The sequence below is a fragment of the Anopheles maculipalpis genome, chromosome 3RL, assembly GCF_943734695.1.
Source record: "Anopheles maculipalpis chromosome 3RL, idAnoMacuDA_375_x, whole genome shotgun sequence".
NCBI classification, from domain to species: domain Eukaryota; kingdom Metazoa; phylum Arthropoda; class Insecta; order Diptera; family Culicidae; genus Anopheles; species Anopheles maculipalpis.
In genome coordinates this window covers 63931044-63948085 of record NC_064872.1, presented here as the reverse complement: position 1 = coordinate 63948085, position 17042 = coordinate 63931044, and the positions used below count along the sequence as shown (strand labels likewise).

Here is a 17042-nt window from a genome sequence, read left to right as displayed (position 1 = left end):
CTAAAAGTCAATATACAGTGGATTTTTATTAACTAATTTATATTTCTTAATATCGAAATCATTATAAATGATCTTATTTTTCGAAGAAAAATATGAAAACGTGCATGTATACAAAATACAACCCTCACCATAAACCACAAACTTCACCGAAAGTGCACGACTTGCAAAAGTAAAACTTTGCTGCGGATATCCCCAACTCAAAGCTCGCACGAAAATCACTCACTGTGCTGAGACCGAAAAAGGAAACAAAAATCATAGAAAATAGAAAAAGAAACTCCCCTCACACACACACACAAACTGTCTTACATTTCACTCTCCACGAATGATCTTATCGCATGAATGAAGGCTTACGGGCCGCAACAAAAGGATCCCAACACGCGCGCACACACACACAACTGGCCACAAAGAAACTGGTAAAAAGCGAAACTTCAAAGCCGGGACGCAACTTCATACAGCAAATTAAGTTTTTGAAAACTTGTTATAGAAAGTGTCTGTTTTAATTAAAATCTCATGAACCATCTCGCTGGAGAGACATGAAGTAGACTTCATGTCTAGGTTTTTGCGACCCCAACTTCTATGCTGCCACCGGGCACACTCTGCTTTCGGTGCCCCGCCAAACACAGCAAAGGCTTGACTCCAAAATTCCAACAAGCGAGCTTTTGAGCGGTATGCACTTTACACAAACGTCAACAGCAGTAGTAGCTCGTGGTAATTCGCGAGAAAAATGTCAATGAAACACAAAAAAAATACAACCCAGCTCACTCCAGCGCGATAAGTCTCGCGGGGCAGACTGGGTTGGTCGCGATTTGATCCCATGTGAATATATCTTTTTATCAAACTCGGGCTGATTGTTGAGAAGTGTGCTTCACCCGGGATGGCTGATGGCTGTGGCTATAAGGTTTGACGGCTTAAGATGATATTTTTATCCCCTCAACAGAAACACACTAAAAAAAAAAACAACACAGAAGACTAAAACTTCCTGCGTGCTGGAATAAAGTCGCGGTTCGGTGGGCAATTTAGTGCCCGGGCTCATCAAATGTATTAAAAAAAAAACAGAAGATAATGCCGAAAGAAAAGCAGCACCAGCAGTGAAGTAGCGACAGCATATCAGATGAAAAGTCTTTCACTCAAATCCCATTTATCTTCCAGAGAAGTAGGACGATTTGCGGGTTTGGCACTGTGCGCTGCAAACGGCATAAGGGGATTTGTACACCCGTTTTACGCCCCATGTTTTCTCTGGCAAGCTCCCGGGGCAAGCCGCCGGTAAAGTATTAGTGCGGCCTGGAACTAGCTGGCAAGTGTCCGCCAGATAATTCTCGTACTTTCCTTGCCACCTTCACGCATCCTTCACTCCATGGACCGTCTAGCGCAAAACGGAACACTTTTTCACTCAGACATATCAAAGCTAGCGAGCGAGCGAACGAACGGGGTTGAGATGGATTGCACTTCCCGAGTTGTCGGACTCGGGAAAGGGTGGGGTGGGAATGAGAAATATAAAACATACACCATCGCTAACTGACATGGACACCGACATTTTTGGGGATGAGGGGTATGTGTATGTGTGGAGAGGATCGGGGAAATGGTGGATACAGTCGGGAGCAAAAAGAGTGCGACTCGAGATGAATCGCTGTAGCAATTTAATTATTTTATACCCTACTCTCTGCATTCCTCTGCCCAAGATCCCAACGAGACGTGCACACGTACTACAATTCTACGATCTTTTCTGTGTTCTTTCTTTTCATTTGCCACTTGGATTCGGTTTGAAGGTTTGAAGCGCGTTGCTTGGCCTCCACCAGCTGAGGGTCCCGAGTACGAGGTACATCCATCACAGCAGAAACAACACGCGGTAGGTCAGCAAATCCCGCCGCAGCAACAGCAACAGCAGCAGTTCCAGCCGCAACAATTCTACCAACAAACGAACCCTCAACAGCAGCAATACCAACCGGCTTATCAGCAAACGAGCTTTCCACCACAGCAGCAGCAGCAACACCCGCATCAGCCGGTGGAAAGAATCGTTCCCATTCAAAGGGTGAGTAGTGTGCGGCTCGACACATCTCAAAGCAACAAAATTATGTAGATTATGTGCTGTTGCGAATTATTTTAATACCGTCGCAAACAAACTAAAAATCTCGCTCCCCAGCGCGAACACAAATGTTTGAATATTTTACACATATAAAAAAGAATCGTAGCGATAAAGAGTATGCTATTTTTCTTGGTCCTGCTCTTGATAGTTTCATGATAAGGGTATGGATTATGTTTGAAATAGGAAAAAAAAATCAATGAGGGAGAACTATTCGATTTTTAGTGTATGTGTGCACTTATACATTTCACCCGTTAACGATGGAGACGCATGGTGCTTCATTTTTTTATTTCAACGGCAAAATAAGACAATTTTTAACGTTCTTTACTGAATCATAATACAAAAATGTCTTAAAAATAGATCCACTAAATAAAGTAAAATGCAATGCCATGGTCCTGATGGACAATTTTAATACCTTCAGATTTACTGCAAACACACATTCCGACGCGGCCAATAATTTTCACATCGCTTATTCGACAGCGACGTACGCTCCAACTATTTCCAAACGGTTGACAAGCTGCCAACAAACATTGACCATCCCGCATAGAGTAAATGTCAATATTTCATCCGAAGCGAACGACTTCTGTGTTAGGGTGTGTTGCTGATACTTGGAAAACATTAAAACACATAAACGAGCCACTTAGCGCGTTGTTGACATACTGGCACACGGTCAAACGATCGACTGATGATACATCTTTTCAAGTGGGAAATTGGTGCAGACATTTTTTTATGAAGCACCACAGACAGTGTTTTTCTAGGTCACAATGCAAAAAGAAAAGAATAAAATATAAACTCTCGCTCCATAAATAAAATTTAGAGGGTTGAGTGTGTCCAATGCCATTAAGAGTGTGGATTTTGAAAATTAAACTCTTTCGAAGTGATGTGTTTGTTGTTAGATGGTAGTTGTACATTCTTTTCTTGGCCGATATTTACTACTCATTTTCACGTCACCACCAGCAACTTGACCCGATTCGACACTCATTGACGTGTGTTAATTTACACCAAAACTGTTTTTCGCTGTCAGTTAAAAATATCTCTCAGGTGGAAGATGCTGCTAAATGTCTCACTTCAACCAGATATATTTAGTTCCAAATTTCCTGTTTCATTACAGTGTGCAACATTCATGGGTGGAAAATGTTCTTTTTTTTACAAATTTCTTTTCGGCAACCGAATCACTCGAAGCAATGTGACGTATTGTGACAAACACAATCGTGAGAGGATTCCTGAAGAGGATATAAAAACGCCACACTCATATTTTGCAACAAATCGTTCGACCTCATTCAACACGACGCCATTCACCCCTACCGGAGTTGGCGTCCCCCGTGTGTGTTTCCTTTTTATTGCGTACTTGGCGCAGCAAATTGACAGCTGTCACAAGATTTGCTACGGTGCTGTCATTTTCATTCCATCTTCAGGCCGACCAAGAGCACGCTTGCCGGAAAGAATATTGCACCACAGCTATAGCCCGGGATCACACATCCCAAGGCAATGGCGAAGATTCATGAATGCATTAAACCCATTATGGTAATTTTAAATCACTTTTCTGCACTAGTGCCTGGGGCACGAAATACAAATTAATTGCCAGCATCCATGCATACAACTTTTTCGTGAACTTTCCATATTTTTTAGTCCAGTTTCCTGGTTTTATTTATTTTATTTTTTTTTTTTTGTACCAAACCTGCCACATTATGCCACGCCACAAATGGCCATTTCATAATTCCTTTCCAATAGCTTTTAATTGAATCTTATTTCCTCTCTCTCTCTCTCGGCAGGGTGTTGAGACGTTTTGCGGGTTTAATTATTTTTATTTCAATATTTAACTAAGGCCACCAAGCTGGCTCTTTCGTTGCCCTCATTTTCCCATCCCGCGCACTCGCCCCAGAACGAATGGTGCTCGCTCAAAACTAAAACGGTCACGGATTGTTTTCACTTAAAATGTGTAAATGATTGTGAAAGCTTCCACGCCCGATTTTGCTTTCGGGTCGGTTCCGTTTTGCCGTTATTTTATTTTTTTTTTGCCGATTCACGATTTTGCAACCACCGGGAACGACCAACCGTTCCTGTTGCGGAGAGCGTGTTTGCTCTAATTGGCCACCCTTATGGCCCAGGCCCAACCACTGAAACGCACGGGATCCGGGATAGGGAGGAAACTGAATGGGAGGTAGTTAGTGTGACGTAAATCATTTGCATCGCCATGCAGCTGTTCCCTCGTTGCTGTTAATTTACCATCGAGAAAATTGCATTCGGCCAAGTAGCACTAACAAGGCTACGAATGGAAGTAGCAGCTAGTGAGGGAGCGAATGAAAAAAAAAAACGCTAGGAAAACCCATTCGACCATCCATAATATTTCTGGCCCACTGCAAAAGGGACAAACAATAAAAACAAAAAAGCGCACACTGCAAATGGCAAGCATTTTCCACACTTTTATCCTTCACACTCAAGCAACAAAAAAAAAACAAGCGTTACACAAGCGGAAGCACCCGAACAGAAAACAACAACCAACTCATACCGAAAACATTTTTTTTAAATCCCTCTTCAACCCCTATCTCTTGCTGATGTAAGTGGACGAAGATGAGCACAGGAGGGAAAAAAAACAGTATTCTCGATCGGGCAAATGGTGCCATGCATCCCTAGGAATGCAAATTTGATGCATAAAGTGCACATCAAAAGTTTGCCGCTCAATGTAGTCCGGAATTGGTTGTGTCTTCCGGGCTAGGGGTCGCCGTGGCCGAGGATGCAGATTTCCAAATGACGCTGTAATCCCGGTGACACCTTCACTCAGGCTTGTTTTTTCGCAGCCATTTACACGCTAGTATGCACGGAAAAAAGAGGAGATGGGCCCAAATTAAGTTAAAATGGAGTGGGATTTAATGTAAGTAATAGAACATAAACGAGGTTGAGCAAGGTTTCGGAAAGAGGGAACGAAAAATCACTTTGAAAATTCAGAATACCATAAAAAAATCGGGTCACATTAGAACGATTCTGGTGTGGAGCGATTGGCTGAAAAACATTCTTTACAAATGGCTTCCATTAGTGTAATTCCAAGGTTTATGCTTATCGCAAAAGCATCATAATAATGATTTATCGCTTACATGATAAGCCCTGTAAAGTCGTATACATTGACAAGCAAAACTATTTTCAGCTAATTTGATTCACTGGTTAATTAAAGCCATGACTTATAACGAATAATCTGTCCCTTATTGCTAGCAACAGCCATCAGCCCGCAGTCTCTTAATATAGCTTCTGATAAAGTCTCATAGTAGTAGCAGATAGACCAAATGTTAGTTGTTCCTGTCCGAGAATCAGACACTTGTGAAGCGCCTAAAAGTATGTAATTTTTAGTTTTTATTGCTAACGTCTCTCAAAGGACATTAGAGGACTAGAGGATAAGTTTAACATTCGTTTTACCTTCTGATGGAACGATAAGAATTATACAAAATAGGAAATGCCTAGTACATAATACAAATTTCCTTCAAAATCTAGCACAAGCTTTGAAACACTAAATCGACGATTTTATAATCCTTTATCCGAACCAAACCATTACCGTGATTTTCTAACCAACACTTTTCACAATGACAATGGTCCATTATATCAAACACCTTTTGTTATCAGCAGCGTAACACACACACTCACACGCACCTTCAAAGCACCGTATATGATTCACCACCAATACGGCCCCACTGCGGTACAGGCACACTGCTGATTTTATGGTCTATGGAGTGCTTCATAAAATTTATTAGCGGATCAATCGACACACACACACTCACCCACCGGATGTGGATGGACCTTTTTTTTTGGCACCACCTTTTATCACTCCTTTCCGGGGGGGTGCAGGTGCGACACCGTTGACCTGTACGCGGTCATTTGCGGGCGTAATAAATTGGCCATTTGATACGGTGGTAATAAAATTGACACAAAAAAGAAGAAATCGAAAAATCGAAAACTTCGGCCAATGATATCGTCCTGATATGAATCGGTGTTTGAGTGCTCTTTGGTTTCGTTGTTGTTTTTTTTTTTTTTTGTTCTGTTTGTTTGTGTGGGGATTATTCCTAGAAGGAAATTTCGTTCCCATTGCTTCCTTCCGCTTCGTTTTTTAAGCGCCCAGCAGTACGATCCATGTGCCAATCAGGCTGATTTTATGTTGCTATTGTGGTTTAAATTGCATCACCTTTTTTTACTGCACCGTCGCTTTTTGCCACGGGGTTTTAATGCATTTTCACCTAAGTGCAGCTTTGACCGGTTTTGGTGATAACGATTGAGTGGCTTTATGATTTTCCAGCGATTAAGTTATAAAATTGCCTGGCAACCGGCTATATCATTTATGCTTTCCATGCGCTGCAGAGCACTTCCCGCAGTCCAGCGTGACTGGAGACACTGTAAAATGCACCCTTTTGTGACCAACCTCTTGAGATTTGACGCAACGCTAACGATAATGGCATACGCCGCCGGGATATAATGTTGATGATGATCACAACTTCGTCTTTTCCATTATGATCGCGCAAGGTTGAGCTTTTCGTATCGAAACAAATAACCGAGAAAGCCGGATTCGGTGGCAAATCGAAGTTTTACTCCTCCCCACCAAGCTAACGACATGCGGCTGTCGAACGAAACCGTGCAGTTGCATGATTGCATCGAGCGATTGCAAGCTGCGAGAGGTGTCCTTGAGCTTGGTGATGATGAGTTTTAGAGAGTGCAGTTATCTCTGGTCTGCGCTTCTTTGCCCGATTCAACTCCATACAGTACAGGGGCAAAAAAACAAAAAAATAGTTTCAAGCAGACATCAGGCGCCGCCAGTTCATCTGCATGCTCTAGCAAATGAGCACCAGGTAAATCCGGTATACGGTGCCAGTCGGCAAAAAGTAAACAGGTGCAATCTGGGGATGTGGTGTGCGAAAATTTATGGTGCTTTGCGATTTATGGCGTGAAACAAAAATTTATGGACGACATCACCGGCCACAGGAACGCGATGTCGGATGGTTAGGAACCGCGGGCGCGCACAAACAACACAGAAGAAAAACAAGAAAACCCACGGATGAGTTTGTTTGGATCGTCCGTGGGCATAACCTGGTGTGTTTGTAGGGGAATCAATGTATTGGAAGGTTGAAAGTTTATCGCCAAAACTCGACGGTCGCAAAAACACGCGCGGGATAAGTTGTCATGCAACAATACACACACGCACACGCAAACACAAATACGAGTGTCTCACCTGAAACTGCATCCCGTCCTACCCTGGATCTAGTGATCCGTACGGGACAAATAGATTCACGTACCACCCATCCTCGTATGGGTGCATGTGCGAAAATACGTACTTCTGGCCACAGGAGGATACTTCAAATTCAACATTTCAGCAACGAGACACTCGATGCACCTAACAAACCGAAACGAGAAACGTGGATGAGTGAGTGTGTAGTCGTATGTGACAGAGCGAACCGAAAGGTATGCAATAACATTTTCCAACGAACGATCCGGAAAAGCATCACACTATCGAGCCGTTACGTTGACCTCTCCTTACCGAACCCCGTACAACCCCGGCAAGCGATTTGAACCGGTCGGGATCATAAGAGGCAGTCGGGCGTGTGTGTGTGTCATCACCACGTCGCTTCACCGTGTCATTTGACATCCGAAGGTTTTGGGGCGAAGTTGTGTGTGTGTTTCGGGAAAGGAGAAGGGTAGCGCGGGATTATTTGAGCACCAACAAGCTACGTGACATGATGCAAGTCCCGAAGTACTGACAGGCACGGACAGGCTAACCAGCCGGCGCGGATCTCACCGAAATGCTGGTTTCGTTCGTTATCTTCGTGCCTGGAAGGTAGGCTAAACGCACTACATATTGTACGGCTGCGATAGATCTCTTTCAGTGCTAGTGTTGCCGTGGGTTTTTTTTTTTTTGCATTTCTTAATTCTATCGCCAATCGTGGAATTTCATTGAATATTTTACTGATGTCGAGGGAGGCAGAGAGAGAGAGAGAGAGAGAGAGAAAGATTTCGTTGCGAGTACCTAGATTGGACTTCAATATTGATTAAAGCTGCCTATTCCGTTAAAGGATGCTTATATTAGAAGAGGGATATCGGACAGGGTTGGTTGTTGAATTCGTTCAAATTGCTGAGGAATTCTAAAAAAAGATGAAAATTGGAAAATAAATTCTTTTGACAGAGATACTGCAATTGTGGAATAAAAATAATGAAAACTTGCCTTAAATATTTTACTTAACAATAGCCACTTTTTAAACACATTTGCCAGCTACTAGCGAAACTCTGCTTATGCTCACCAATTATCAAGAAGCAGATTTTTCATCACTCCAACCACACCATACTTTCGTTGAGTAAAGTCTACTAAACTTATACAAAAAAAAAACACACACACACACATACACACTCTGTATTCACACACCGCCCCGTTTCCCATTCTGTTCTTAAGCTTTCACTGCTCTGTCCGATTGTCTTTAACGATTGACTAACAGGAAACTTTCTCCGTTTGCAAACTTTAACATCCTTTCCAGTGCAGCTTATTACGTAGCATTTTCTCGTTAAACATACCCTCGCCAACCAGCCAGACTATGCAGCGCACCAGCGCCGAGTGCACACGCTCAATGATATCATTTTCCCGTTTTCAGAGTGAGAAAAAGTTTTGATAGTATTTTTGTGCCGCCCGGACGGCAAGGACTCTTGGTCCTTTCCCCCCCCCCCCCCCCCCCCGCAAGGGTTTATGGTTCCGGGAAGGTGTGTGTGTTTTTTTTTATTTTATCCCGAGCCTCGAGACGTACTCGCCTTTATTGGGGGAAAAACCGGAACGAACCATTTCCACACGTGGGCACACATTTTGCGCATGATTTACGATCCGCACACATGTGTACCGATACTGAATTATATAAATTTTGTATGGATGGGTGTGTGTGTGTGTGTGAGTGTAAAAGTGTCGGTATTTGCAAGTGTACTTGAAAACCCGTACCCCATCCTTAACTTTCCAAAATTCGCGAACAGATATTATTTCCATGGAACAACGCTTTTCCCACGGTCTAGTTTTCGCATCACACTTGCTCTTCCCTACTCAAACTCAATATGCACACGCAAACGGCACGATGTACGATGATAGTCACAAAACTGTCCCCGTAAAATGTTTTACCACAGAAAGGTAGCAAATTGGAAGCTCGTCTCGTATGGTGCTTGTGGGCAAACTTTATACCATTCGTAATGTGAGAAAAAGGGGTCCCATTTTTCAGGGGTTTTGGGAAGAACGAATGAACGTTTCTTTTTTTAAGGTAACTAATTTTGTAGTTCCTCTCACATGAGTAAATTACATAGGTTTCTCTGGCAAACAAGAGAGAGCTATAAAGTGGAACAACATTTGAGAAGATAAGATAAAACTACAGAGTAAATGTACAGTTTGAGTAACATTGACTGCTGTAACATTGACTGAGTATTACAGTAAGCTTGCAATAGTTGAAATAAATGAGACTAAGCAGCAAAGAAATGTTCTCTCCTTAATGTCCTTCCAACATGTCAAGCGATACTAAGGAATGAACGAATTTTATCATCTAATTTGGCTAATACAGAGTTTCAATCCACAGAAAGGAGCTTTAGAAACTCTCAGTAGAATTTTTCAATTGGAAAGCGAAATGGTGCAAGCTTCTAATAGTGGAATAGTGCAATACATGTAGTGGAATTTTGGATTTGGCTAGGGTAGATGTGCACTTCAACTGTTGAACTTTGCAACATTTTTTGAGGAATTTCTACTAAGCGCTTGTTTCTCTCCTGCTAAATAAAAATGTCATCCTAACATTTGCTGTACACCAGCACTGCTTCTTTCTCCACAACGAAGGCAACATTTGATATGTATGATGTATGATTGCAAAGTTCCACGACGAGCTTGCAATATTCAACTTTTCATTTAAAACATACTCCCGAGCGATTTAGCTATTTCATGATATGGATCGAAAACCTGTAAATATTGCATAGCAGCAGGCGAAGCAAACCAATACAATATCTTGAAGAAAATCTTGAAATGTTCTTCGATCACATGCTCGTAATTCGATGGTTTTGTTTATTTTCGTGCTGCTTCGGCAGGGCCAGTTCATGTCACCGTTGAGATTTGATCCAATGTTTAAAAAAAGCCCTATTAAAATATTCTAATTTAACAATAAAAGTACTTCCCTATACAATCAGAAATCAAATTAATATAAAATACCCCAAACTCCACAGTCTCATTTAAAGTCTATCATTAAGACTGAGTCATTACTAAATGCCTTGTATAACTGCCATCCATAATCAAAATCTCACCAAGAAAAACAACACACGACACATTTCAGCAGGAAGCACAAATTTTCATAAATCACCTCACACATATTAAATTTGTTAACACATCTACACTTTGCTAGATTACCATTCGTTTACTTCTGTTTTGTAAAACACGACCAAGCAAAGAGAAGAAAAAAAAGAAGTCTGTCCATCACCACACCACCACCGCACAACCGCAATCTTCGGGCCCGTATGCGTTTAAGCATTCGCACAAATTTCATCACGCAGCCACCATTTTCGACTAAACATATTTCATACGTGTTAGCATGTCATTTGCCTTACTGCAGGATGGACAGGTGCGCCGTTCAAGGATATACATCATAATGTAAGCTATCGCTACGCACCGCTACACGCCCGCACCTTACATTAACACTCTGCCGCCAGAGGTGCCCATCCTTCCACCCGAGCTCGCCTAACATTCCGTCCCAAAACGGTGCCTTCCATTTCCATGTCATTGTGGAAACATTTTTGCCCCAGCCGTCGAGAGATGAAATTAACATCTTTGCACATTCTTCATACCGGAGCGTATTTCGCAAATAGCGCCGCTCGTAAAGATGCCACCACTCGGCGGGGGCCGGACACCGTGGAACCGTAGGAAAGTTGCGTTCCACATACACCACATTTGGGCCGCACCGTACGCTCGTGGTGAAGTATGTGGGGTGAGTTTTAGCGGTCCCGGTAGGCATTCTTTTTCATCCACCTACCCGGGCGCAGGCCGGAACATTTTAGGCGATCATAAAGGTAGAAACATTTACACGGGAAAAGAATAAATACACACATACACCCATTCATCCTTCAACAGATGTATAAACAAAGTAACACTAAAACAGTGAAGAAAGGAAAAAAAGATGAAAAGAAGGGAAACAAAGAACACACTTAAGGACATCGAAACAAAAGCTTCCACGTAGACATTAACGTATGCAGACACATACATGCATGATGTAGGTGGTATTATTTATGGTTATTTATGTGATGAGTAATTCTGCCAGGAGCAAATGTTTACCCCCACTATCCGTTCGCCTTCCCGTAGAACACTTAGACCAGGTACAGCACCCATAAGGGTAGGCAAGCGTTCACGAAGTTAGCAGCGAATCCCACACAGATTCGCAAACATGCGTGAAGAATTTTTCACCTACAGAAGGACCAAAATGGCAGAACCTTCACCTGCACGGTTGGTCATCACAACCACCGTTCAGCATCATTAATGCGTTTTCATTGAAGTGCCTGTTGGGGGCTGCTGCGAACGCTGAACGAAAGGCAAGCAGTGCTCGCGAAGGACAGGGACACTATTTGAGTGATAAATTGTTGGCGATTACAAACAGCACTCCCGGGGCAGTAGCTGATTGCAACCTGGTCAGTGTAACACCGTTGCCACCGTGGAGTAAATCAACCGCAAAACCTCCAACATCGTGATCAAACGGTCGCGAATTCTCATCATCACCATTCGCCACACCGTGCGGGGTTTGGTAGTTCACGCATACACGCCAGGCAAATGGATTACGACATTTACCACCCTGGAAGTCAACCTGGATGCCGTGGTCGTATGTTGAATTAAAGGAGCTGCCGGGAGTACGGCTGCATTAAACCGCAAAACCTCCAAGCAAGCAAGCTTTACCACACCAATCGCTAAAACCATTTGTGTCTAAACGAGGTAGGTCTCGCCATATAGACACATCGAGCGTTACGCGCCAAACCTCAATGCGGCGCCCGCGAGTCTAATTAATTACCGACGATGATTATTATTGACTGTTTTGTGAGGTTTACGCAATTTAAGCGCCTTCACCAAACACACACACATTGCATCCATCGGTCTGTATCGATTGGAACCAACCCCCGGTTCGATTGGATTCGAATTCTCGAACCAGACCGGGTATGCCGTGTGCCTTGAGTGTCAAGCGTAAGGCTTCTGTTCCGGGTACCGCCTCGCTATGGATCGAAGTAGTTGCCACTGTAGCGAAAGCATTTGATTAAATACGGTAATTATGCTTCCGCTCAGGCATCCGGAGCGCTAGGCTTGTCACACTTACCGTGAGTGGTGGTACTTCCACATCAAATTATTGAAAGTAATTTCATTTCAATGTAGTTCCATTTGAATATACTTGACTGCTTGGTGGTCTGAGAATATATAGTTTTTGTTTTAAATTTATCAGGAAATCATTAGTATTTTAAAAGTAATTACATCGGTGCGGTTCCACTGAACTATTTTGAACTCGCCTGACAGTATGCAATTATTTGTTCGAAAATATTTATTCCAAGGTGAAAGGATGAAATCGAGCAAAATTAACGCTTCCAACTAAAGTTTTTCTGTGAAATCAGAGGCACTCTCAGAATAACGCTCTATGAATGTATGAGAATAGGGTTTTTGAATAATTATATAGAATATTCAAGGCACATCGACCAATGCTCGTAATCACCTGCCTGGTCTTCGAGGATGAAAGTAGCCAGCAAGCAGTGCGTGCAACTAAATTTTCCTAAAAGTACCTTATGGTGCCACAAAACAAACCATGATAAACAGCTACTATCAAATGATTTGCAAAACCCAAAGAACAACCATTTACGTTCATTCGCCCGTGTTCACGCATCGGCAAACAGTTTTAAAACGAAAAAGATCAGAAGGAAAAAAACAGGGAAAGCATACAACTAGTTTTTTGGATCGTACAGAGTAAGAAAAAATGCTTCATAGTGTAGAGGACACAAAAGAAAAATCTCCTCTATGACTTGACATGAACTAAGAAAGAAGAAACAGCTAAAACCAAAACTCGAAACACATGCAACACATGCAATAAAAATCAACCGACAAACCACGAGCTACCCAAATTGAGAACCTTGAAATGGGGCTTGTATGGTATAGAACGGTCCTACTGCCTGGTGAAAGCCTACATCAGAAGAAAGACCCATTTGTGGTTTATCTGGTTTTATGACATCGTACCCTTTCCTGCCCTTGCTTTTTTTTAGCGCACGACGACAGCAAGTATGATTCTTTTTTTCTTCCTTCTTTCATTCCGCCTCCTACATTTGTGTAGTGCAAAAGCACTTGAAGGGTACGAGCAATTTGTGCAGCAAAGTTTATTCTGCAACGAGTTAGTGTTTACCCAGTGGAGGAAGACCACAAGAAGTAGGAAAACTTGCGCGTATATTTTTTAGGTCTACTGGAAGCTTTAACATTTTAAACTGGTTTAATTAATGAACAGTAGGAAGCATTCCTAAGTGAGCAAAATTAACAAGGCTCACTTTTTGAATGGATGGACAATGCATTTGAATCATTTGTTGCACTGTCAATATTCAGTAATCTACATTTAGGAGCAACCAATTTTAAACCTTGCAAATCACACAAACTTTTGCCTGTTTGGCACTGAAAACATTTGAGAATAATCTCAGTATTTTAATTTGTTTTAGACAGTTAATGCAAATGGGCTCGTAAAAAAATTACTTTTTGCATAACACGCCAAATCTGCTTAGAAAAACAAGCTATCATTATTCGACTGTGCTAGTTTGAACTGTAAACAGCCTTTACCTTACGCTTCGATATACAGTACGGCATTCGCTGTGCCGAAAAGAAGCAACAACAAAAAAAAAACTACCTACAAAAACAAAGCCAGAAATTAAGACGGGCCAAACCGTGCCGGGCTGGAGCTTTTGGCAAACCATATCACAGCCCATTGAACAGCTGTAATGCTTCGTCGAAGACTGTGACGATCCGCGTAACGCGTTACACTTTCGCTACACGCTACACTCAACCCGCTTGGCCTGGGAATGTTTCCCCAAACGAAAACCGTCCGCCTGGCCGACCATTTTCACGCCGGCAACTATTTAACTGTACCGGGTTTTTGCTTGCGATTCAGTTCGAGCGTGATGTTGAGTGTAACCGTGCAAAGCACAACTCAAATATCTGCCGCCACTTACTTGGCGAAAGAGAGAATCTAACGAGTGGAAAAACAAAACCCAGGATTGAATGGGAGGATATAAATGGTTCTTAGGTTTTGTAGAGAAATGGTGTGGGAAATATTATCATTGTTTCGTTCCACAAAAATATTTTTTACATAGATTAGTTGCTAAAAATTAGGCGATAAATTGATATATAAAATTATTACAAACTCTCTACGGAACGTGCTTAATCAGGAGCATACATTTAGGCGCTTTTGTACACCCTAATTTGCTCAATCTAATATAGATTGTGCAGCGAAAAGCAGTACAAACATTCAACGTTCGACACGTGTGTGCTGGTGAATAATTATGTCATACAGAAGTGTATCCTCGCACACATCCAACGCACACACGAGCTTGCACACAACTTTTGCTTCTTTCTTTATGCTGCTAGAAGGAACGCACCACGTGCCAATGTCCTACTCATTAGCTGAGCATTTCCCCTTCCACAACCGCCTGGAGTGGGTGAGAAGAAATTGTTTAATGTTGTAGCAAATTTTACCCTCCATTTAGCGAAAACCAGCCAAAGAACCTACCGCCCTTCGCAACACACACACACACTCAAACTGTTCGCTCGTTCGCTCCTTCATCAAATCATCCGTTGTGGGTGAATTTGGATAAATTTCCCACCCGTACGGCAACGCAAGCAAAACACCATACAACTTAAGCAACAGCTTGGCCGGCCGGGAAACGCAACATCCCCGGGGAAGGGAAGAGAATCCGCTATGGTGAACAAAATGAAACCGTACACAAAGTTTTACGTCAAAATTTGCTCCATTAGTCTTCTCACGGTTTGCGCTCAGCCAACTTCACTGCGCCCTATGTTTCGTTTCCTTCATCCAGCGGAGCTGGAGCTATATTGTGCGTGATAAGGAAAAATGTTTTCCCTAGCAGGAGAAAGTAACCAAAAAAAAAAACTCTGCCATCCACACCTTGCCGTTGGCTGCAATACAACACACCGCTGGTGGAAAAACAAATGAAGGAATCGTCCAAAAACCCCTAAAAACATTTGCCGCGAAGAAAAGCGTCGTAAAAACAGTTTGCTTACCAGTTTTCTTTCTCTCTATTTCTTGTGCAAGAATCAGAAATATTAATTACCGCACTGGTTGTGTTTGTCTCTTTTTTCCCTGTTGTCCGTTTTGTGTTTTCTTTTCCACCATTTGCCAGACGCGACTTGTTTCAATGTTTAACCATTTACACCCTCCACTAGTGTCGGTGGTTTGATGTTGGAAATATTTCTTTCCAAACTGGACTCCAGGAAAAGTGCAATGAATTCTCATAATTAACCCAATTGGTTCACACATTAAACACCTTCCATTTGTTCACGAAGGCGACTAGGCTCTTTAAGGCAGGGCAGCGGCCCGGAACTGTGCTCGAGTTAAATGGAAATAAACGAACCAGCACATACACACACTTCCGGTGGGTTGAGGGACCTCCAGGGAGGTTCCCACGTCCGGCTATCAAGTGGCAAAGAACAAAGTGTTTCGAGCGGAATGTTGTTCATTCATTCGAGTGTTTCCGTGTCCATATCCTTCTTTTATCTGCGTATTATTTTCGCTAACAACACCAACACATACACACACACCGACAAACGACGATCATTGACAGGCACCAAACACATCAGAGGTCTCAAAACCAATCGAAAACCCTATCCAACGAATTTTGACAGCACTATACGCGGGTTCGGAAAAGATCACGAAAAAAGCCGTGTCCCGAAACAGGAACCATGATCGATGGAAAAGCCAAAAGTGAACTACACTTGTGTGGCAGTAAAGGGAAGAAGGAAAAAAAACGCTCGAAAACGCTGCTCTCCGTAAAAGGCCATCCACACTGAAGGGTGATGTGCTTTTATTTCAAGCTTCGAAATTTTACACCAGCCGAGTGCAAACTTTTCCCCCCCATCCCTTAGCTCCAACGCCCCCAGAGAGGGAGAAAGAAAGAGGTTGCAGGCTTTGGGGGGGGGCGAGTTTTGCTACACGAGTCACGAGTTTCGTCCTAAGCAGCGATGGCAGAAATATCATACCGTCTGACTTGTGCTTCTTTCGAACACTGTTCCTGTTCCTGTGCTTGTATGTATATGTTGGTTTTTTTTTAACTGACAATTATGGCGGTCTGTTTCACCCAGCCCGAACGCCAGCAAGAGATGCTGCAGCTAGTGAAGAAACAAAAAACAAAAACCACCGAAACCCTGGGCCACGATGTACCCCAAATGTGAGACAATAGCCATTTATCATAAGCGTTGCAAAAACGGATGCGCAGGGAGCAACATTTCGGTGCTGTTGTTGGTTGTAAATTTGAGATGCTAGCTGTTGGAACAGATTTTTATCATTGGCCCGACACAGTGGGAACACCACCGTCCGGCAGATGCCGGTATCTGGGGGATTTTTTTGTTTGTTTTCTTTGAGTTTTTTGTTTCGCTTTGTGATGTTTGATTTGAGAGGTTTTTTGCATCATCTTCTTACTGTGCCCTAGCGGGGTATTCGAAACGCTAAAGGACTTCTTGTCACAGGATGAGCTTTTTATGTGACAATAAATGTCAATAAGAAGCGACACTGGTTTTCGTTTTAACTGTATGTGCTTGAATTTCAATTTAAATATTGCCAATAGGTGTATATGGACGGTCCGATGGTAAAGCCATCGACAGCTGTGTCGATCTCCACACATCAGGACGGGGGCTCAAATCCCATCCAAACCGTTACCTCGTAGTGAGGACTGTCCGTACCTCACTAAGAAAATAAGTAAT

The 17042-nt window shown here is 42.7% G+C and overlaps 2 protein-coding genes across 5 annotated transcripts in view; one reads left to right on the top strand and one right to left on the bottom strand.

Moving 5' to 3' along the window:
* LOC126562623 (uncharacterized) overlaps positions 1-17042 on the top strand; it is a 228752-nt gene that overhangs the window by 44071 nt on the left and 167639 nt on the right. For all 3 annotated transcript variants that reach the window (XM_050219177.1, XM_050219176.1, XM_050219178.1), the window contains exon 3: positions 1767-2029. In XM_050219177.1, coding sequence (XP_050075134.1) covers positions 1767-2029 — 263 coding nt within the window. The remainder of the gene's footprint in view (positions 1-1766; positions 2030-17042) is intronic.
* Positions 1-17042, bottom strand: part of LOC126562844 (elongator complex protein 5) — a 561590-nt gene that overhangs the window by 490868 nt on the left and 53680 nt on the right. The window lies entirely within an intron of this gene.